This window comes from Sus scrofa, chromosome 1, assembly GCF_000003025.6.
Source record: "Sus scrofa isolate TJ Tabasco breed Duroc chromosome 1, Sscrofa11.1, whole genome shotgun sequence".
In the NCBI taxonomy this organism is placed as follows: Eukaryota; Metazoa; Chordata; class Mammalia; order Artiodactyla; family Suidae; genus Sus; species Sus scrofa.
In genome coordinates this window covers 196,100,743-196,124,841 of record NC_010443.5, presented here as the reverse complement: position 1 = coordinate 196,124,841, position 24,099 = coordinate 196,100,743, and the positions used below count along the sequence as shown (strand labels likewise).

General features: G+C 35.1%; 1 protein-coding gene across 3 annotated transcripts in view; it reads left to right on the top strand.

Moving 5' to 3' along the window:
• IFT74 (intraflagellar transport 74) overlaps positions 1–24,099 on the top strand; it is an 89,383-nt gene that overhangs the window by 49,039 nt on the left and 16,245 nt on the right. For all 3 annotated transcript variants that reach the window (XM_013986009.2, XM_005654488.3, XM_001926143.5), the window contains exons 11-15: positions 2,901–3,044; positions 4,252–4,292; positions 6,484–6,563; positions 21,442–21,495; positions 23,046–23,143. In XM_013986009.2, coding sequence (XP_013841463.1) covers positions 2,901–3,044; positions 4,252–4,292; positions 6,484–6,563; positions 21,442–21,495; positions 23,046–23,143 — 417 coding nt within the window. The remainder of the gene's footprint in view (positions 1–2,900; positions 3,045–4,251; positions 4,293–6,483; positions 6,564–21,441; positions 21,496–23,045; positions 23,144–24,099) is intronic.

Below are 24,099 nucleotides of genomic sequence, written 5' to 3'. Positions count from 1 at the left end.
TGCAAAGTTATTATTATTTTTGGTTTGTTTTTTAGGGCCACACCTGTGGCATATGGAAGTTACTAGGCTAGGGCTTGAAACGGAGCTGCAGCTGCAGGCCTACGCCACAGCCATAGCCACAGCAACATGGGATCTAAGCTGCGTCTGCAACCTATACCACAGTTCACAACGATGCCAAGATCCTCCCCCCGCACTGGGTAAGGATAGGGTTCCAACCCACATCCTCATGGATACTAGTTGGATTCATTCACACTGTGCCACAACAGGAACTCCTTTGCAAAGTTATTTTGACTATATCTCAAGATAAATTTCTTGGGGCAAAAAGTACACACTTCTAAAATGTTGTGACATTGACAAATTGCCTTCCAAAAAAGTTATTCCATTTTCTACTTCTAGATTTAATGTATGAGAGTGCTTATTTCCCCCATACTTATTAATAGCATGCTTATCCACCTTTTCCATTTTTTCTACTTTAATAGTTAAAAATTACTGTCTTGTTTTAATTTATGCAAGATGTTGAGTATCTCTATATATTTGTTGGCCAGTGAATTTCTTTTTCTGTAAACTACCTTCTCATGAGCTTTGCAACTCAATATACTGTTTGCATTAACTCTTGCCTGCTTTTCTTGATTTCCTATGTATTCCTATGTATTTCCTCTGATATCTATCATGATGATAGGATTAGTAATAACTGTAAATAAGATTGCCGTCATCTACCTTGCAAAAGAAATAAACATGAGTATTTTGTAATCATTCTTTTTTTTTTTTTTTGTCTTTTTTTGCTATTTCTTGGGCCGCTCCCGCGGCATATGGAGGTTCCCAGGCTAGGGGTCAAATCGGAGCTGTAGCCACTGGCCTACACCAGAGCCACAGCAACGCGGGATCCGAGCCGCGTCTGCAACCTACACCACAGCTCACGGCAACGCCGGATCCTTAACCCACTGAGCAGGGGCAGGGACCGAACCCGCAACCTCATGGTTCCTAGTCGGATTCGTTAACCACTGCGCCACGACGGGAACTCCTTTTGTAATCATTCTTTTGAAAATTTGCTATTGAAAAAAATAATTTGCTTAAAAATATTAAGAAAATTTTCTGTTTCCAATTTCTACATGTGGGTACACATAATTTTTATTTTCTTTGGTCTCTATGGTAATAAAATATGCTTCAAGGAATAAGGACTGTAATTAATATTAATACAATCAGCTTTCAGAATTCTTCACTATCTTTCATTAGGGTATATAGGAGTGAGTCAGGTCTTATTTCTTTGGGAGATTTAGTTTCAATAGAAAGAGGCGTGAGATCTAACCTTGAATTTAGTGTTTGTATTGATGCCACTGCTCTTTGGCATCAGCACACATATGGCTAAAATTACGTGAATTTAAAAAAAATTATAGTATTCTCAAATCAAGAAAATGTAAGTCCTAACTTTATTTAACTTTAGATAGATTCCTTTGTGGATTTTTGGAGGGGTGGTGGTGGGAGGGACTTGTTCTTCAAGAATCATATCAAATATCAGTCAACTAGTATTTATTGAATATCTGTTGTATTCACTGCTGTGCTAAGTATTGCTTATTCTTATATAGGGATGTGAAATAAATCAGGTGAAGGATCAACATAAGCTTGAGTCTTCAGGAACAGTTTTATGAAGATGTAATTTGAACATATCTATAGGTGATTAAGCAAAAGGGAAGATTTCAGATCATGTTTCCTTATCACTCTAAAACAGAGATGATAATGATATCTTATAGAATTGCTTTGAGTGTTAGAGATAGTGTATAAAAAATCTGGAGTACAGTGCCTAGCACAAAACGTGTTCAATAAATAACAACTTCAAATGTAATTTTCATCATTATCATCATCATCATCACTACCACCACCACCACCATCCCTAACACTTTTGGTTATCTTTAAAAATTATCACATTCCTTCATTTTCTCTTTATGAACAGTAGAACAATGGTGAATACATAACTATACTACTCATGTGTGTTAGTTTCCTAGTGCTGCTATAATAAAGTATCACAAACGGTGACATAAAACAACAGAAATTTTCTTATAGTTCTGGAGGCTAAAAGTCTGAAATCAATGTGTCAGTAGATACTTGCTTCCTTTGGGACTCTAGGTAGAATCAGTCCTTCCTTGCTTCTTCCTAGCTACTGGTGGTAGATGTCAATCCTTGCAATTCTTTCCTTGACTTGTAGCTGCATCCCTTCCCTACCTGTATCATAAAATGGCATTCTCCTTGTGTGTTTCTGTTTTTATATCTTCTTATATAAAGATTGCAGTTATGCTGGATTAAGGCCCACCTTAATGACCTCAACTTAACTTGATTAAATCTGCAACAGCCCCATTTTGAAATTAGGTCACATTCACAGGTGCTAGAGATTAGGACTTCAATATATGTGTGGGGGGGATATAATTCAACCTATAACATTGTAGGAAAGCATATATCTGATCTATTCAGAGGAAAATAATTTCTAGAGATCAGTTCTTTGGACTTTGGATTGAATATTATGATTAAAGCTGTACATACATCATGATATTTTCTTTTATTATCTTCCTATTGGTAGAGATGTCTTTATCTTTGTTTAGGTCTTATATTTAGAAAATAAAATAAACTTACGCTACCAGCATCTTGTGAATCTTAGACTGAAAATAGCTTATGAAAGTAGGGATTGGCAGAATATTGTAAAGCAACTACAATAAAAAGTTTTTTTAAAAAATAAAAAAGAAAGTATATAGGAATTTATTTCTAGTTTAGAAGTGTGCTTTGTAGGATTATTGAGTACTATAGATACTTGGTTTCTTTTGGTGGTTTAAATTTGTCCTCAGTATTATAACCTGAAGCCTATTTGAATAGTTTTTGATAAAATACTAAAGCAATTTTTTTATTCTCTTCAGGAAATAGCACACTCCCAGGTAAAACAGGAGGCTGTATTGCTGCATGAAAAACTTTATGAGTTGGAGTCCCATCGAGATCAAATGATTGCAGAAGACAAAAGCATGGGATCTCCAATGGAAGAGAGAGATAGATTACTTAAGCAGGTGGGAAAACAAATATAGTTATTTTAATATGTTAGGATTTGGTAAATGTATCAGTTTGTTTTATTTAAGGCATGTGAATTGAACTGGAAGCAAGTAAGTTTATTGTCTTAAAAAACAGTGAAAAGTGGACTCCACTTAAATTAATATGAACTCCTTGACCAAGAAAATCTAGGTAAAGGTCATTTCTCACATAAAGTGTTTTTTGATTAAATCAGAGTTTTATGTGATCTTCATGCATATTCTGGCAATTTTCTTCATGTTTTAAATCCTTATAAGGAAAAGTTAAAACTTTTTATTGATCAGTAAATAATTAGATAATACTATTGAAGATCTGTTCCATTATTTGTGTTGGGCCTTGTATTTGGGAAATGAAGTGCCCAAAGGGTGATGATTTTATATAGTTATTTCTATCAATGCCTCCATGAAGTGAATGAAGTTAAAATGTCCTGTGAATCACAGTATTTCATCAGGTTGTGTCACCTGTGTTCAGTAGCTTAATATCCTGAGGCTGCTTTAATTGAGCCTATTGTTTATCCTGAGATGCCCTAATTGCTGGGCCCTTAGGAGCTTCTATATTTGGGAATTGTTCCAGTCAGTAACCTACAAATGAGATGCCTTTGTGGTTTTAGAGTGAATCCAAAGGGTTTGCAAGAAGCTTAGGGATCAACTTAGGAGTTATTTAAGTATTAGAATCATTTTAGAAAAGTATTAAAATCAAGAAACTCTGAAGTTCCTTGGAAAGAAATCACTGAAGGCAGGGGAAGAGAGAGTAATCTTGGGGTCAGATTGCCAGGTAAAATACAGAATGAATGATTAAATTTAAATTTCAGATAAGCAATGAATAATCTTTAGAATAAATACATGTGCAAGGATGATGAGTACATTCTAAATATTGCATGGTATATAGGTACCCCACAAGTTATTCACTGTTTTTCTGGAATTCAGGTATAGCAAGGATTGCTAAATCTGGCAACCCTACCTTTTGTGTGGGTTGGAGATGGGTAGCAGGAGAGCATGGGTAGGAAGATAGGGTCACAAATCCTAGATACTTACGTAAACTGATCCAGGCCTGAAGATATATTAACCTTATGGTGTCATGTGGATAGCTATGGATATATCAGTTACCATTCTTCCTGTGGGAGAAAAAAGTCTATGAATGGTTTCCTAATGATGTTCCTTATACTATTTTCTTTTTATGCCTTTATAGGTTAAAGAAGATAATCAGGAGATAGCCAGCATGGAGCGACAGTATGTACATTTATACTAGGACATTTTACAGTTATTTCTCATCTTTTAAATTATATTCTAAATGTATAAGAGGTGCATGACTGTTAATAGTCATATTTTTCTATGGCTCATATTGACAATATTGATACAACTTTCAGTTTTATTTACAGCTTTAAATAATTTTTTGAATGTTTAGTTAAGAGCCATTACAGAGTATAATTGCTTTTAAAATTTTTTTATTAAACTCTAGTTGATTTACAATGTTCCTTCAGTTTCTGCTGAACAGCAAAGTGATCCAGCACCCCCTCCCCCCTATTTTTTTTCCATTTCCCATCATATATTTTAATTGCTTTTTAAAAACAGTAATGTGATATAACACACACCTTACAATTTGCATAGTTAAAGCATACAATTCACAGGTTTTTAGTATATTCACAGAGTTGTGCAAATACCACTTCAGTCAAACTTAGAATAGGTTAATCACGATAATAACCAATATCCCTTAACCATCATATTTCTCATCCCCTACTCCCAGCCCTTGGCAACCACTCTACTTTGTCCTATAGATTGGCCTGTTCTAGACACTTATAAATGAAAGCATTTGTGATCCTAGGTGACTGGATTCTTTCACTTAATATAATGTTTTCAAGGTTCATCTCTCTTGCCGGGAGTATCAGTATTTCATTTCTTTTTATTGCCAGATAATGTCTCATTGTATGGATATACCATATTTATCCATTCATTAATTGATGGAACATTTGGATTGTTTCCATTTTTTGGCTATGCTAGTATGAAGATTTGTGTATGAGTTTTTGCATAGACATATATTTTCACTTCTCTTGGGTATTTACCTAAGAGTAGAATTGCTAGTTCACATAGTAACTCTATATTTAACTTTTTGAGAAATGCCAGACTATTTTCCAAAGCAGCTGCACCATTTTACATTTTCACCAGCAGTGTATAAATGTCCAGCTTATCCATGACCTCATCAACACTTGTCTTTTTTGATGTTATCCATCATAGCGGGTATGAAGTGGTGTCTCATTATGGTTTTGATTTACATTTCCCTGATGACTAGTGAATGACTTTGAACTTCTTTCCTTGTACTTGTTGGTCATATGCATGTATTCTTTGGGGAAATGTCTGTTCACATTCTTTGCCTATTTTTAAATTGGGTTATTTATTGTTTTGTTATTGAATTATGATTTCTTTATATATTCCAAAATAGTCTCTTATCAGATAAATGATTTGCAAATTTTTTCTTCCATTCTGTAGACTGATTTTTCACTTTCTTTCTGGTATCCTGTGAAGCACAAAAGTTTTAAATTTTGATGATAGCTAGTTTATTTCTTTTGTTGCTTTTGTTGCTTTTGCTTCTGATGCTTCTGCTTTTGTTGTCACATATAAGAAACCAATGCTTAACTTAAGGTCATGAGGATTTATGCTTTTTTTAAAAATTTGAGTGTTTTATAGTTTATCTTATGTTTAGCTCTATGACCCATTTTTAGTTAACTTTTGTATATGGTGTGAGATAGGAGTCCAGTTTTATTCTTTGGCTTGTGTGTATCCAATTGTCCCAACATCATTTGTTGAAACACATGTTACTTAATATTCTTTCTCTGTTTAATCATTTTGGCACCTTTGTCAAAAATCAATTGTGTTATATAGATACAAGGTCCTATTTCTAGACTCACAGTTCTATTCCATTGCTATATATGTCTGTCCATTCTAATACCATACCGTCTTAATTACTATAGCTTTATAATAAGTACAACTGCTTTTGTTAAAACTTTAACCCATACAGTCTTCTCTCAGTGGTAAATTTTCTCTTATTTTCTAACTTTTGTGACTAATTTGACAATTTAGTTCTGTTTATACAAATCTACAGAAAGAAGGTTGTTAAAAGATTTTTTACTTTCTTGATATCACAAGTTAAACTCAAAATAAGGCTGGGGAAGGGTCTGCTGTTGAAATCAGGCAACCTAGCATTCTCAGAATACACTTGGACTCCAGATATGAATCATGAAAAAAGATTTAGAAAAAGTTTTTATCTCTAAATTTATAGTATTGTCCTTGGAATAAGGCCTATTATTTCTTGGTATTGTTTCTGCAGATTAGAAAAGATTTTAAGATTTCCTAACATCATCATTAAATGTTTTTACTAAGTATCTAAATCATCTGTCATAAATTCATTGAATAATATTTTCAATAGGTTAACAGATATAAAAGAAAAAATAAATCAATTTAGTGAAGAAATTAGACAACTTGACTTGGATTTAGAAGAACACCAAGGTAAATTTTTGGTATTTTTATAATGTATAATAATAGATACATAGCACTATTTATGCAATATTAACCTGGGCCTCAGGGACTGTTTATTATAATAAACAGTGGGGTTTATTATTAATTATTTATGATATCACTAAATTGAAGTACTAAGATTCTAAACTACTATAATACTAAGTAAGTATTATAGTTAGTATTGAATTATTTAAGAAACCTGATGTAACTTTAAATGGTTATATAATGACAGGAATTTATTTTGTTCTGCAAAGAAAAACAATTTTAAGTGAGAAGTGGTTTAAAGTTGCTGACAGATTTCTAAGTTATCCTTATTCAACAGGGTCAACTATTAACTGGGATAACTGGTAGAGCTGTAAGAGAGTGAGGATCAAGTCACAAATGACACAAAAAATGCAGAAAGAATTAATTCCCTATGGGGCCCAGTAATGAGGTGGCAAGTACTGATTATTCCAATCCTCTTTTAACTTTACTCAGCAGTAGAATTTGAAAAGCGAAGGCAGACACCAGAGCACTTGGATAGGCCTGGGATGTGAATAGGTGGAAATGCTGTGGTGGAGATTTGGTAGCTACAGTGTGTATGGTTCGGCTAAGAGTTTGGGTATAACATGTTCTTAACCAACTTCTTTCTAATAAGGGAAAGAAAGGTGTGTTCCTATGGCGCTTTAATCACAGATTAACTGCAAACTAGTTAATGTGCTCTTGGATTACCAAGAATTGACAAACTTTTTTTTTTTTTTAATGATTTTTATTTTTTTTCCATTTTAGCTGGTTTACATTGTTCTGTCAATTTTCTACTCTACAGCAAGCTGACCCAGTCACACATATATATGTACATTTTTTTCTCTCACATTATCATGCTCCATTATAAGTGACTAGATATAGTTCCCAGTGCTATACATCAGGATTTCATTCCTACTTACCCATTCCAAAGGTAATAGTTTGCATCTATTAACCCCAAATTCCCAGTCCATCCCCCTTCCTCCCCCTCCCCCTTGGCAACCACAAGTCTGTTCTCCATGAAGGTTGACTGTTCTTTTAAGTTATGTATGATATTGTATATATACCTATTATGGCTAAAGAAACCTTCATAACAGGGAAAAGGGTGTTCTTTTTCTAACAATTTTTTACTTCAATTTTAATAGTGTATTAATTTCATTTGTGCTTTTTCTTTTCTTTTTAGGACCACACCTGCGAATATGGAAATTCCCAGGGCAGGGGTGGAATCAGAGCTGCAGCTGCCAGCCTATGCCATGGCCACAGCAACATTAGAACTGAGCTGCATCTGTGACCTACACCGCAGCTTGTGGCAATGCCAGATCCTTAACCCACTGAGTGAGGCCAGGGATCAAACCCACATTCTCATGGATAATAGTTGGTTTCTTAACCTGCTGAGCCACAATGGGAACTCCTATTTGTACTTTTTCTTGATTTAATAATAGCATTAGCTACTATTAATTAATTGCTTACCTGGACTGGGCAGTTTGTAATCTTTGTAGCAACCCTTTGACGCTTTGTAAACTCTTTTATACTTGAATCTCATGTAAGTTACTCAATTCTCACAGCTATTAATAGGCGAAGTCTAGATATAAACCAAGTTCTCTTTGACCCCAGAGTCTTAGTTCTACTGCCCAGGCCTAATCTTGGCTTTCTGATACAAAGTTCTATATTTGCAATATAAAAACTTTCTTGTGAAATGCTTACAGTCTTATTTACATGTGACTACATGTAGATGATTACATTGTTTGCATGTAAATAAGACTACAAGTAAATAATGACTACATGTAAATAAGACATCTAAAGGTAGGTAAACTTTAAGTTCCAGTTATTAGGTAAGTAAACTTATTTGAGCTTTTGTTTTCTCAACTGCAAAATGAATATAATGGTCCTACCTCACTAAGATTTATGACTGTTAAATGGTACATATGGCAAGGTAGGTTCACAATAAATTGTTAGTAAAATGTGTTTTTCTTTATTATTTTATTGCTTTTAATTTATATAGATCTAGTATTGTAGATTTTCTTAAATTATTCTGAGAAATCTGATAATGTTCTTGATTTCAGATGCTTTATGGGATACAGTTTAAATAACCTTCCTTCTTATAAATTTAAATTTCTAGTGAGATTCTACTTATTTTTCCAGTAAAATGCTCATTATTATTAATTGCTAGTTCTAAGATAAATAGAATGCTTAGAATTATAGCTTCTATTTTCCTTTTTTATTTTGTAACATTCTTTGTCCTTTTTGATTAATGTAGAAACAATCAGTAATATACTAGTAGCAAAAAGGCACTATTACGATGTACATATGTGCTATAATATGTATTTAAGTAAATATTATATATACATGTATGTATGTATTTATCAATGTATTAGTGTTTTGTTCTTCTGTATTATTAGTTCAACAGCAGAGAGGGTTTTTTTAGAAGGTTACTTGTTAGTTCAGGACCTCATTTTTCTTGCCTGAACTATTGTATATCCTCCTGTTTTGCTTACCTCCAGTTTTGCTCCCTCTCAGGTTCATCCACCACAGTGTTGCCAGAATGACTTATGCGAAATGAGCTTCTCTATCATTCTCTTACTTAGCAGTGGATCCCTTTGACCTACTTACAAGATAAAGTTTAAGAATCTTTATATGGCATTCTATAATCTGGCCTGTACTTGTAGCCTGGTACCACATCAGATTATTATTATTAGAATGTAAGGATACACTGTCAGCCTGCACTCCTCTGCCCTTATCATTCATATCCTTATATTCTAATAATAATAATCTGCTTGTGGTATCTCACAACTCACCCCATTTACCATACATCAAAGTATTGTTTCATGCTCAATTTTTTGCTCCTTTCATTTGTTCCCTTATTTTGAATGATCTTTTCCCTGTGATCTACCATACTAACGTCTCATCTTTTAAGATTTTTCTCAGATGTCCTTTCACAGCCAACATTATATCCCCAGCTTCCTTCCCTGACCTATTTCTGGGCTGGACTACGTGAGTGACCCCCTCCATTGTCAGAGCACACTGTGTAAATATATAACTTCATTGACCACTTTGTATTACCACTGTCTGCTTAGGTGTTTGTCTTTCCCAATTGTACATCCTCAAGGACAGGGACTATGTCTTACTCACTTTGGTAACCTCTTTCATCAATACAGTGCCTGAGACTGTAAATGTTCAATAAATCTTTGTGGAATGAACTAAACAGTCCAGTATTTTGGAAAGGAAAGATTTGTAGAATGAACTAAACGTAAGAGTAATCCTCTAGTCACTTCTTTGGGCCCTCTAGTTCTTAGGATATATAAATGCATTCTTATCCAGAAAGAGCTTAATTAATTAGCAAAAATTTTATTACTTTCTAGAGGATTCCTACCTTGGATTTATGGTTTCCAATAAAGAGGTGGATTCTTATCTATATCTGCATTCTCAGCATTCCCTTGTCTCAAGATTCTGGATAATCTGCTCCTTAAGATATGGAGGATTAATTAAGTTATTTTGACTTTCTGGTCTATACTTATCTCTGCCCCAGCTTTCTTCCCTCTGGGCCATTTTATTAATTTCTTAGATGTTACCTGGTTTCTTCCATTTATAGTACCTGTGAAGAATCCAGCTAGGCCACCTTTTGCTTTGTGGGAGTTCAGATTAAGGTAGCATGTGAACCATAAAGGATGTTTGTACATGTCTGACTTTGTTAGTACTTGCTCCAACTTTTCAGTTTTCAGATAAACTTTTAAAAGATTTTCATAATTCATTCTCATTTTGAAGGCAACCTTAGGTATTGGTTTAGGTACAGTTACATTCTCTGCTAGGTATTAATGGTAGTAGCTCTATAATCCAACAACTTCCTCAAGTGCATCATATTTATGCATTTTTTAAGTCCTTAAATTTATGATTTGCTAAAAATTATATTGTCTCAAAGCTAGCTAAATTAAGTTGGTTAACAGTTATTTGACTATTCTATGAAAGTCTTCATTGTTTTCCAGGTGCTGAGTTATTTGTTTCTGTGACAATCTGAATAAAGCAGAAAAAAATCCTCCTAATACACTTAGACTTTTGAGCAATTATGTGTGGGCTTCTTTGCTCTCAAATTTTTGTTTTTTGTTTTTGTTTTTGTTTTTTTTTTTTGTCTTTTTTGCTATTTCTTGGGCCGCTCCTGTGGCATATGGAGGTTCCCAGGCTAGGGGTCCAATCGGAGCTGCCACCGGCCTACACCAGAGGCACAGCAACGCAGGATCCGAGCCGTGTCTGCGACCTACACCACAGCTCACGGCAATGCCGGATCGTTAACCCACTGAGCAAGGGCAGGGACCAAACCCGCAACCTTATGGTTCCTACTCGGATTCATTAACCACTGCGCCACGATGAGAACTCCTGCTCTCAAATTTTTATTTAGACTTTGTAAATAATTTTTAAAAATGAAGTAATCTCAAAAACAGAAAACTTCATTGTAATAAGATATTATTCTTTAAAACTGTTAGGTGATTTAATTTAGTTCTGTTATGTTAGGTATTTGCTAGACTTCACCCATACAAGTAGTTTCACTTTATTGATGGATCAGGTGATTTTGTTATATGGATTCTAAAAATATTTAGGTTTAAATATGTGTACTGTCTTATGTTTTAGCAAGGAAGGAATTATTATTTTTGCTAGGTAGGAGCAATGAGACATAGCTCTATTGAAAATTGTTATATGGTCAGAATTTGGCTACAGACTGCATCATTAAAGGACTGTTATTAGAGTACTGTTGGCAGATACCATGCTGCTTTTTAAAAAAGTCTAATTTCTACTGAAATCCATCTTGATTTCTTCTTTCTCAGATGAAGTTCCAGTCATTCAATATTTACTTAATTGTTGCTTTTTGAAATGCTTTTTCTGTGTAAGAAAGTAAAAGTAATGGAAAAAACCTGTTGCTCTCGGTAAAGAAGCAAAAAAAAATAGTAGCCTATATACTCACTTAACATAGGATACGGTTTTAATAAAGATCCTTTTACCTGAAGATTTACTTCTAACATATAGTGAATGGGGGGGGGGGGTGTTTGTTTTTCATCTTTTGAGGACCGCACCTGTGGCATATGGAGGTTCTCAGGCTAGAGGTCAAATCGTAGCTGTAGCCACCAGCCAGCCTACATCATCCCTCCCATAACCACATCAATGCGGTATCTGGCTGCATCTGCAACCTACACCACAGTTCAGAGCATTGCCAGATCCTTAACCCACTGAGCAAAGCCAGGGATCAAACCTGTGTCCTCATGGATACTAACCAGATTCCTTTCCACTGAGCCATGACGGGAACTCCAGTAAAACTTAGTTTTTGATAAGGTAATTGTTGGCTAAGAAAATTTTTATTCTCACCACAAATTAATTTTCATATATGTCATATTTAATGTTCCTCAAAGTAAATAGTGGTTTTTGGTCCATTTAAATCAGGCCTCTACTTTACTCTCCACTGTCTTACATTAAATTCTAAAAAAGAACAGTGTTACCATTTTAAAATATGACAAAACCTTTCATGGTATAGGAACACAAAATAAATAGTTTTCTATGCAGAAGTCTGGGCCTTTTGAAATTAGGATGATTCTCAACTTTACTCAATGCAGCTTAGGTTTAGGCTTTCTCAAAAACCACTTGTCCATCTACTTCTAGCTTCCAAAATTTTAGTACTGTTGTTTCCTCTCCTATTTTCCTCATTGCTCAGAGTTTGTAAAAATTCTTTTTAATGGAAAGAATTTTAATTTTAATGGAATTTTGTAGGGGGAGGTAAGGGTTATATATACATGTTCAAAAAATTACCAGTTGTAAACTTACCCAGAATTTATAAAGAGTTTTAATTATCTTGATTGTACTTCATTTTATTGGATCGTGTATATGTATATGTATGTGTGTGTGTGTTGCCTCAAATGATCATTCTTACGTGTTTTCATTAACTGTGAAATTAGTCTCAGCATCTAGAGACTAATTTACCCCTTCCTGCTTTAAAAAAATTTTCCATAAATTAGTTATTTTAAAGATTCTAATTTCTTTTTTAAAATTGTGCACTTTCTGTATACAAACCTGGTATGTACTTAATGTGAAAAATTCAAGAAGTTTGCAAGTGAATAAAGTAAAAAGTCATCTCCTTTCTCATACTCATTCTGTTCTTCAGAGGTAGTCATTGTTTGCAGTTTGGTATTGAAAGACCTTTAGACTTTTTTCTATATACAGCATATATGTACATATATATTTTTTTTAATTGAGTGATATTATGTAGTTCTTCTAAGCTTGAGTCTTTTCATTTAGCTATATATAATGAACATTCTTCCATATGTGGATGTTGTACTTCATTCTAAGAAGTATAACATAGTGGTCAATGTTAGGGCTTTAGTGCCAGACTAAGAATGGTGCCTGACGTGTATTTAAGTTCTTAGAACTATTAGCTGTAGTTATATTGATATTGTTGTTATATATAGTATTAGCTGTATTAACATTGACATTAGGTTGTTTTTAGTTTTTCAGTACCAAGAACAATACTGCAGTTAATAACCTTGATACATACATGTTCGTTAATTTGTGTATTTCTATAGGTTAAATTTCTAGAAGTGAAATTTTAAATAGAATGTTACTTACGTATATAATTTTGATTATTTTTGAAAATTTCTTTTCAGAAAAGGTTTCACCATTTTATACAACCAGAGGCAGTGTATGAAAGTATTTCTTCTAACCAATGCTAGTTGTTAGAAATTTCTTAGTTTTCATCAGTCAGGATAATATACACTTTTCTGACAGTTTACTGTTCTCAGTGGCCTGAATTTGTAGTAATACCATGATCCACAAGATGGGGCCAATTTTCTGGACATCTATAAACTAAGACTAGTCTTGTTGAACACATTTAATAAAGTATTTTTGGGGCAGTGTTACTTACTATAAATTATTCCTTCAATTTTAGAGTGTGGTATCTTCCCAAGGATTGATTAGATTATAAAACCGAGTATCATGTGGTTATAATAGAACATATCACAGACATCTAAGTATCTAATAGCTGTAGTGTGATAAATATGTATATAATAGAAGTATGCATAAAATACTGTAGGATCGTTGGATTACTATCCTAAACTCCGAATGAATTCATTGTGGTATACTCCACAATTTATAGACTGCTTTCAAGAGTAGTAAAAACAAAATATAACAACTTTCTTTGTTTTATCTGTAGGATTTTTCTTTCCACTCAGAGTTCCAAGGCCTAGGGTAGAAGCTTTTATTCTTTGATTATGTCAGGTAAAATAAAATTTATAAAGACAGAATAGTTTTGTTTTAGAGTACGAGTTCTACAACTCAAACACCAGAATGCAAATCTGGGCTGTTTTACTGGCTGATCTTAGACATGCTACTTGAGTTTTCTGTACTTAGTTTCCTCATCTTTAAAATAGAGATAACAATAGTACCTACCTTCCTCTTAAGGTTACTGCAAGGACCAGGTGAATGGAGTGTGTGTGCATGTGTATGTGAGTCAGAATAACATGTAACTTAGAAATTGCACATAAATGTTAGTTATTAGCTGTTTTTTTTGTTGTTGTTGTTGTTGTTGTTGTTGTTTTTGTTTTTTTCTGTACCTATGACATGTGGAATTTCCCAGGCCAGGTATTGAACCTGTGCTACAGTTGTGGCCTTTGCCACAGCTGCAGCACACTGGATCCTTAACCTGCTGAACCACAAGGGAATTTCCTATTAACTGCTATTATTAATGCTATTAATTTATAAACTGAAACTTAAAGAACTTTCCTCAAGATTTTCCCAAAACATGTTTGGAAAGTATTTTCCCAGGAGGTACAAGATAATGTATTCAATATCTTCTGGTAGTTTCTCAATATACATTCAATGAAGAATGAATCATTGCTTATTGTTCATTTTGGAGACTGGTTAAACTATACTTTGTACTTTTTGTTAAGATGGTGGTATTATCTTCAGACCAGGCACATGAGCACCATCTGAAATTTGTTAGAAATAAAACTTCTTGGACTTTACCTAGGACATACTGAACATGAAACCTTTGGAATGGGACGTAGCAATTTGTGTTGCAACAAACCCTCCTGATGATTCTGATGCATGGTAAAGTTTGATAACCACTGCTTTAGGAAATAATTAAGAACTTACATTTTGTTTAGTACATGCCAAGGATTACTCATTATACCATCTGATTTTATTGGTATTAGTCTGTTGAAACAAACTTATTCAAGCCCTTTTTCTTTTCTTTAGAAATAGTGAGGTATTAAGCAATAATTTAACTTTTCATATTTAGATAATTTTTGTTGTTTTTTTAAATGCCTCTTGTAGACAGAACTGGAATCACAGATTTTTACAGCTGTAAAAAAAACCCTTCCTGGGAGTTCCCGTCGTGGCGCAGTGGTTAACGAATCCGACTAGGAACCATGAGGTTGCGGGTTCGGTCCCTGCCCTTGCTCAGTGGGTTGACGATCTGGCGTTGCCGTGAGCTGTGGCGTAGGTTGCAGACGCGGCTCGGATCATGCGTTGCTGTGGCTCTGGCGTAGGCCGGTGGCTACAGCTCCTATTCAACCCCTAGCCTGGGAACCTCCATATGCCGCGGGAGCGGCCCAAGAAATAGCAACAACAACAACAACAAAAGACAAAAGACAAAAGACAAAAAAAAAAAAAAAAAAAAAAAAAAAAACCCTTCCTGCAAAAATTTAAAACGTTTTGTGGAGAATGTATGATTGATATATTGGGTGAAGCCTGAAGCTAAAAGTTAAAGGCAGTAAAGTTATATGTACTCATTTTAACATACCAATTTAGTAGTATTTGATATACTAGTTTATTACTTACTGTTATAGTGATATGCAAAAAGTAGGTGAGAGAGAGAGACAATATAAAAATATGGACTCAATAGAACTCTAAAACTAATTAAAATTGAAATAATAGTGGGAGAGGAGAAAATATTGTAGCTTACTAAAATATGTGTAAATATTAGAGGGGATTTAGATATCAGCTCAGTGTGAATTCTTATGATATAGCTTCAGAAACAGCTGTAATCCTAGATTGCATTAACAGAAGATGAATATATAGAATATGAGAAGTGGGAGTTTCCATTGTGGCTCATCGGAAATGAATCTGACTAGTATCCATGAGGACACAGGTTCAATCCCTGGCCTTGCTCAGTGGGTTAAGGATTCAGCCTTGCCATGAGCTATGGTATAGGTTGCAGATGTGGCTTGGATCTGGTGTTGCTGTGGCTGTAGCGTAGGCCAGTGGCTACAGCTCCGATTCAACCCCTAGCCTTGGAACCTTCATGTGTTGCAGGTATGGCCCTAAAATGATAAAAATAAAATAATAAAATAAAGTAGAATATGAAAAGTGATAGTCTGCTTGGAATCCTAAGTTTATTGGCATCATACTTTAAAAGGGATATATAGGAACTAGAATTCCTTTAAGAGTAAAGTGAACAGAATGGTAAAGAGACTGAAAACATGCCACATAAGGAACACTCTTATGTTGCTTTCTATTGCCTTTTCACCTCTAAAATCAGTAGGCCTACTCAGCCTTGCGGCATGGGGAATCACTAGCATACACCTTGTTGTACACTGATCAGGAGAGAAGATTGGATAGCTCCCTGTTCTGGAAAATGTTCTGGAAAATGGTGTTCTGGAAAATGGTGATCCTTCTCTGGGATCAGAACTGCTTCTCAGTATAAAAGTCGAGATTGCTCTGTAAGCCCTGATTCAAGAGAACATTTTGATAGAAAGGTAAAAGAGTCAGATGACCCTAATGACAGTGAAGACAAATGTGATTGTGGTGGCCTTCAGCCCTTTGGTGTGGCAGCACTGGCTGTCTATAGCAGAGAGTATCAAAAGTGGTGTCTTTTCAGAGTTCCCGGTATGGCACAGTGGTTAACGAATCCGACTAGGAACCATGAGGTTGCTGGTTCGATTCCCTGGCCTTGCTCAGTGGGTTAAGGGTCCAGCGATGCTGTGAGTTGTGGTGTAGGTTGCAGATGTGGCTCGGATCCAGGGTTGCTGTGGCTCAGGCGTAGGCCTGTGGCTACAGCTCTGATTAGACGCCTAGCCTGGGAACCTCCATATGCCACAGGAGCAGCCCAAGAAATGGCAAAAAGACAAAAAAAAAAAAAAAAAAAAAAAAAAAAAAAAAAAAAGATGTCTTTTCTACAATATTCCAAGTCTTTTGTAACACTCCATACTCATTTCTTCTTTCCTCCCTGTGAGGGAAAAAAGACCTGAATTTATAGCCAAAAATTTTGGATACTTGTCTTATGAGAGTATGATTTTTTAAGGAAATATCTTATTCACTGCTATAGCTCCTATATTACCCATTAAAGTGCCTTGCTGATAGGATACTTTCTACATAAAAACCTCCTCAACTCTTTTCACCCATCTAGTTACCATACTATTTCATTTATCCCTTAGTAACAGTACTTATCCTGCATTGTAACTCTTTGCTTTTGTGCACCTGATAGATTGTCAGCCCTTCTAGGATAGAGTGGTAACTGTCTTGTTCATTTTGATATTCCCCAGAACTTATTATAGTATCTGACACAGAGTAGATACTCATTACATTTGGAAGAAATAAATTATGTAAAAGTATAATCACATCAGATATTCAAGAGTTTGAGGATAGCTCTAAAATAACCCTCATTTTATGAGTGTGTCCTTTTCCTTCTCATTTGGTCTTCTCATTGTTAATCTTTCTGCATTAGACCTTTTTCTGGCCTGCTTTGCACCTCCAGTGTGATAACTGATTAGCTTACCCATCTATGATCTTGTCCTCTCCTATGATAGTAAATTTACAAGCCTTATATTTAATCCTACTTTAGGACTGCTCACATCTATACATTGCTTCTCATGGGAAGCTCAGATATTAATCCACCAACTGAGGAATCATAAAGTAGAGACTTTCACTAGGGCCATGATCTATTTTCGTTTTAATAACAGTAATCAGGGAGGAGGTTTTATGAAGCTTAGGAATCTGCTAGATATATGGGTGCTTTGTCCTATCTAATCCAGCTGGCCAGCTGTGTAGCTGGAGACATTGACCAGATGTGACTTCCAACTCCATCTGATGGCACCTTGCAGCATGGATATTAGAGGGGCAGGAGGGAGGAATATCCTAGGCTTCTGACATAGATGGTAAGTATATGGAGAAGGGCTTTTGAATATAATAGGGAACACAGAGGGATACAGACTTTGAGGGGGAAGACTGATGTGTTTAATTATGGATATACTGTGTATTAGGATGTCCCAGAATGTATCCACATGAATGTATCTAGTAAGCAATTGGACAAAACAATCTGAAAATTAGGAAGAAAGATCATTTGAGGGTTCTTAAACCACAAGAATGAGTGGGATTTCCTTCTAAAGTAGCAATAGAAGTCAACTAAGAGCAGAATCCCAGAATTTAAATGAAGAAAGGGAAAGGCGTAAGAGAAGACAGAAAAGGAATGATCTGAGAGTAAGAAAAACCAGAAAAGCCCCACCCTCAGATAGCAAAAAACACGAAAAAAATTGAAAGAAGGAAGGAAGTATCAATAGTGTCAAATATTGCAGAATAAGGTAAGAATTGGAAATTGCTCCTTGGATTTGATAATTAGAAAGTCATATGGTCTTTTTTTTTTTTTTTTTGTCTTTTTTCTTTTGTCTTTTTAGGGTCGCATCTGCGGCATATGGAGATTCCCAGGGTCTAATTGGAGCTGTAGCCTCTGGCCTATGCCACAGCCACGGCAATGTCAGATCCGAGCTGTGTCTGCAACCTACACCACAACTCACAGCAACACCGGATCCTTAACCCACTGAGCAAGGCCAGGGATCGAACCCAAAACCTCATGGTTCCTAGTCGGATTCGTTTCTGCTGCCTCACAATGGAAACTCCAGAGAGTAATATAATCTTACTGTGAACAATATTATTGGAATAGCAGGAGAAGAAGCCTTATTGTAGTGTCTTGAAATCTGATAGCAAGATGAGACCTGGAAACATCATGTGTAAGAAATTCTCAAGTTTAGAAGAAAGATAAGATCGTAGTTAAATTTCTATAAAGCCTAGGATACAGGCTTTCTTCTTAATCCCTTGATGCCTGACCAATCTCTCCACAGGGCAATTTAGCCACATAATGAACTAAGATTCTCTAAGAAATTTAAGTCATGTCAGGTTCAGCTGATACTTCATGTGTTATGTGACGTTTATGTGCACATCACCCTCTTATGAGGGTATTCCAGATCATGTATGCTACAGGCTCATATTCTTCTCCTTGTTTCCCACCACAGAAACTTGCTGTAAGTGAATGGTAACATTATTATAGGACTAGTTTTAATCCATCTATAATGTATTTTTTTAAAAATGTAATCACGTACAAACTTATATTAGTAAGAAACCACTCTCTCTCCTCCCCCTTACAACTAATTGTGCCACATCAGGTACTCTTGAGACCGTTGTTGTTCATTTAAACCAAATAGTATTCAGTTAAGTTGTAAAGGCATGAAAGCCTTAGTGAGGTGAATTCCAACTAGAAGTGAATTCCTAGTAGGAGTGTTTCCCATTGTTTCTGAGTGTTTCCTGGCTAGGAATTCATGACCTCTGGGTATTTACTATTCTTAGACGGTAGCTTTCAGCTTTTTACTACCAGTACTGTTGTGGGGGCCTCAACATGATTTTCTTTATATCAGGGCTGTCCTCAATGAGTTTGAGAAAAATATTTTCAGATCAGAAAGCTGAAAAGCTGTCTGCTGACTTGGGTCTCTGACTTTGCCATCACCTTTGTGTACTCATAACTCACTTCTCACCCAAGCAAATATACAAGTGGGAGTCTAGGCCTCCATGTAATTAGGGATTCTACCCTGATTATTTACATCCACTCCCTAATATTATTGCTGCTCTAGCCAGTACTTGGAAAAACTGTATACCTTATAGGAGGATAAAAGAACACAGGACCATTGGGTTTTAGCCTTTGGACTCTTAACCAATGGCTCCCCCATTTTCTTTGAACTCTTTCTAGAGGCCAGATTCTTATCAGGAACCCCCTTAGAAATCTCTAGCCTTTTATTCTGTCCATCTTTGCTAGGTATCATCTTTGTAACCTTCCTTAGTTTCTTCAGATTGCTAAGAACTAACTGACTTTAATAAAGAACTTACAGATTGGAGCAAGCACAAATTTATCTTGCTTTCTCTGACTGGAGCCCTGGCAGCACAGGCTTGAGCCATCTCACTAGTCCAGGAAAATAGCCCTGTGCCTCCAAAACTCAATTTCTGTTACACTGAAAATCCTCTTGTTCTAAAATAATCATAATCCACCGCTACTAATGGTTCCTTTATTCAGCTGAAGTGTCAGATTTCACCCATCTGTATGGGCCTTGGATTTATACCCTTTTAATCATGGCTTTCACATGTATTAAATGTAACATGTCTACAACTGCTACATACAACCTCTTCCTCAATTTGCTTTTCTTTTCAGTAAATAATACCACCATGCCCTCAGTTGCCCGAGTGAGAAACCTGGGAACTAACTTGACCCCTCCTTCTCTAACCCTTACTAAAATCCATTCACTCTGGCTCTTAAATATCTCAAAAATCCTCTACCTTACATCCTAATTGCCACGAGGCAATCTTCATCTTTCACCTGGATTACTGTGGCAGCCTCCAACTGGTCTTATTGCCTCCAACCTTACTTCTCTTTTTTTCTCCCGATAAGGAGATTGAAATTTGAAAAAAATGAAAATTGAAGAATTCCCTTGAGGCACGGCAGGTTAAGGATCCATCATTGTCACTGTAGCGGCTCTGGTTGCCGCTATGTTGCATGCTCAGTCCCTGGCCTAGGAACTTTCACATGCCATGGGTGCAGCCAAAAAAAAAAAAAGAAAATTAAATTAATTATTTTATTCCTCTGCTTAAAATTCTTCAGTAATTTTACCATAGTCCTTAGGAGAAATTCCAGACTTTTATAACATGTGTCATAAGTTGTCGCATAACTTACCTCATCTTTGTGTTACTTTTTCACTTCACATTCTCAGCCTGAACCATACCGCTTTTTTATGCCACTTTTTCAGTTTCTTTTGCTACCATATTCATCCTCACTTTCACATTTCTGTACTTGTAATGCTTTGACTTTGAACTCTTTTTGTATTTTGACCAGGTAACTCTTATTCATTCATTATTTATATTGCAACTTATATATTACTTCTTTATAGAGGAAAATTTCCTGAAACCCCAAACTAGATTAATTGTCCTTGCTATGTGCTGCTATAGCACCATTTACTTTGATATGATAGCACTTGGTACATTTTAATTGTCTAAACATTAAGCTCTGTGACGGAAGTAACCCTGCCATCTTGTTTTCTGTTGTGAGCTAGTCAGAGATGAAATAAGCTTTTGGGAGAGTTTATGTTCTATCACCAGTGTGTTCATGCGTAGGCTGAATATCTTCCTGTTGGAACTGAGATTAAAAAAATTGGAAAGCCCATTCAGAAGATTTTTCTTTCCAAATAGTCAAATATATGTATGTAAAACTGTTTTAAAAGACTCTGTAAGTTCATGTAATTGAAAATATTCGGTATTTAATGACTAGTGGTATATAGATAGCCTAAGAGATATTTCTAACTTAGAGCACTATATCTGGAGTTTTTCTTTTTCTTTTTTTTTTTTAACCTAAACAGATCTGGACCCAATTTTCTTTCTTTTTTTTTAATATTTTTTTTTTATTTTCCCACTGTACAGCAAGGGGGTCAGGTTATCCTTACATGTATACATTACAATTACATTTTTTCCCCCATCCTTTCTTCTGTTGCAACATGAGTATCTAGACATAGTTCTCAATGCTATTCAGCAGGATCTCCTTTGGAGTTTTTCAAATCAGTGTTATATATATATTTTTAATCTCTTATAGGTGAAATGAATCAGAAGTATAAGGAGCTAAAAAAAAGGGAGGAAAATATGGACAGTAAGTGATAATATTTTATATGTGAAAATGTTATAGTCTCAGCTGTTCATTTGTACTAAAGCAGAAATCTCATTTTGGGAAGATGCAAAAGTGCAGAAGTGTGGACATCCAAAGAATTTGCCTTGAAGTGTTACTAAATATATAGCATAGTTTAGGGATGGGTAGAGAATTCTAGAAATATTTTGTATGTGTATATGTACGTATATGACTGTTTGTACATCAGAGATAAGATTCTAAAGCTAAAATTTACATTTATAGTCTGACTAGAGAGTCTGTAGAACACGTGATTGAATATTGAATATTCTCTATTACATGCTTCACTATGTTCAACTTTAACATCTTTCACTTTTTTGTAGCTTTTCATAATACTTATTATTTATTAGCCTTTACCTCTGATTTTGTTACTTGCTTCTATCACTAACTGAAACTTTAGTAGCCTGCTGTTATAGCTTCTCATTCACTTTTTCAAAAAAACCTGAAAAAAAAATCTAAATTTGACTTTGTAAGTAGATCTTCACTTATGTTGTGCATTCAGAAATTTATCAAAATTGACTATATAAACTATTACTGGTTTCCTTTTAAAATTATCATTTTTCTAGAATCTGACATTTTATAGGTCTAATGTCAGTTGTTACCTTCATAGAAGCATGTTCTAAAACAGCAATTTCCAACTCTGGTTTAACAATATCTCAAGATTTCTTTAAAAATCTCAACAAGTACCAAAATTATCTCAAAATTAATTTATTGTTTCATACTAATAATAAAGTTATTTTAAGTTAATTTTTAGAAGATCCATAAAATACTTTGAATATAAATTAGAACAAATTATGTACTAATTCTGTATAAGTTACTAAACTTATTTAGTTGAGATTATTCAGAATTATAGGTAAAATACTCATTTTTAAGTAAAAAAGGTAATTAGTAATAATTTCAGAAGTAAAATTAGTGGCTAATGGTAATAATGGCAGATGTAACAAGGAGATCCTAGTGTAAAAACATAGGATTTATTCTGATCTCCATTTTATCAACTGTTACTTCTGGGCCTGTATTTATAAATTTTTAGTTTACTTGTATTGACATAACAGTTAAACTTTAAAAGTTTGAAAGTATGTAGAAATATTCTTATTGAATAATTTAATTACCTTTGGGTTAATAAAAAATTAAAGTGGTAATTTGAAATTTGCTTTGAGGAGTTCCCGTTGTGGAGCAGTGGAAACAAATCCATGAACCATGAGGTTGCGGGTTCCATCCCTGGCCTCCCTCAGTGGGTTAAGGCTCCAGCATCGCCGTGAGCTGTGGTGTATGTAGGTCGCAGACTCGGCTCAGATCTGGTTGCTGTGGCTCTGGCGTAGGCTGGTGGCTAGAGCTCCGATTAGACCCCTAGCCTGGCAACCTCCATATGCCAATGGTGCGGCCCTAAAAAGACAAAAAGTAAATAAAATAAAATTTACTTTGAATTTCTAAAATGTACTCTTCAGACCTACAAATCAGAGTTTATATAGTCTTTAACTAATCAGTAGTAGTCTCTCATCATATTTTTCAATCATCAGCTTTTATGGAGACTTTTGAGGAAACTAAGAATCAGGAACTGGAAAGGAAGGTACAGATAGAAGCTAACATTGTTGCACTTTTGGAGCACTCTAGTCGAGTAAGTACCTTGTGCCTGTCTTGGTGTCTTCATTATTTTTACTGTGATTACCTTTCTAAATGCAACTCAAAAACTGCAACTTAGAGTTCCTGTTGTAGCTCAGTGCTAACGAACGTGACTAGTGTCATGAGCATGTGGGTTTGATCCCTAGCCTTGCTCAGGGGGTTGAGCATCCAGCATTGTTGTAAGCTGTGGTGTAGGTCGCAGATGTAGCTCAGATACCATGTCGCTGTGGCTGTGGCATAGGCGGGCAACTGCAGTTCCAGCTGAGGCTCCTAGCCCAGGAACTTCCATATACTGCAGGTATGGCCTTAAAAAAGCAAACAAAACAAAACAAAGCAAAGCTGCAACTCATTGTTATGTAAGAGTACAGGATACCTACTGAGTATCTTGATTCATCAAAAAATATTTATTGAGCAGCTATTAATATGTGGTATCATAGGAGGAAAAATGCATGGTCTCCTTTCAGTATTTTAAGTGAGGAAGTTTCCATTGTGGAATTCTGTGGGTTATGAATCCAACTAGTATCCATGAGGATGCTGGTTCAATCCCTGGCGTTGCTCAGTGGGTTGAGAATCTGGTTACCGTGGGTTGAGAATGCCGTTACCTGTGGTGTAGGTCGAAGTTGCAGCTGGGATTCCCCCGTTGCTGATTCAAACCCTAGCCTGGGAACTTCCATATGACACAAGTGTGGCCCTAAAAAGCAAAAAAAAAAAAAAAAAAAAAAAAAAAAAACCACAAAAAAAAACACAAAACACAAGAATCCAGTGAGTTCCTAAAATAGTATAATTGATTTTTTTCTACAGTGAAATAAAGTAAATGTAAAAGAAACAATCTGAATTTTAATTTAGCTCCTCCTTATTGAGAAAACCTGATTTTAAATCTCTCTGTATTCTTTTATAAAATATGTATAATGAATGATATATGTTTAAAAAATACCCTTTCAAAACATCCAA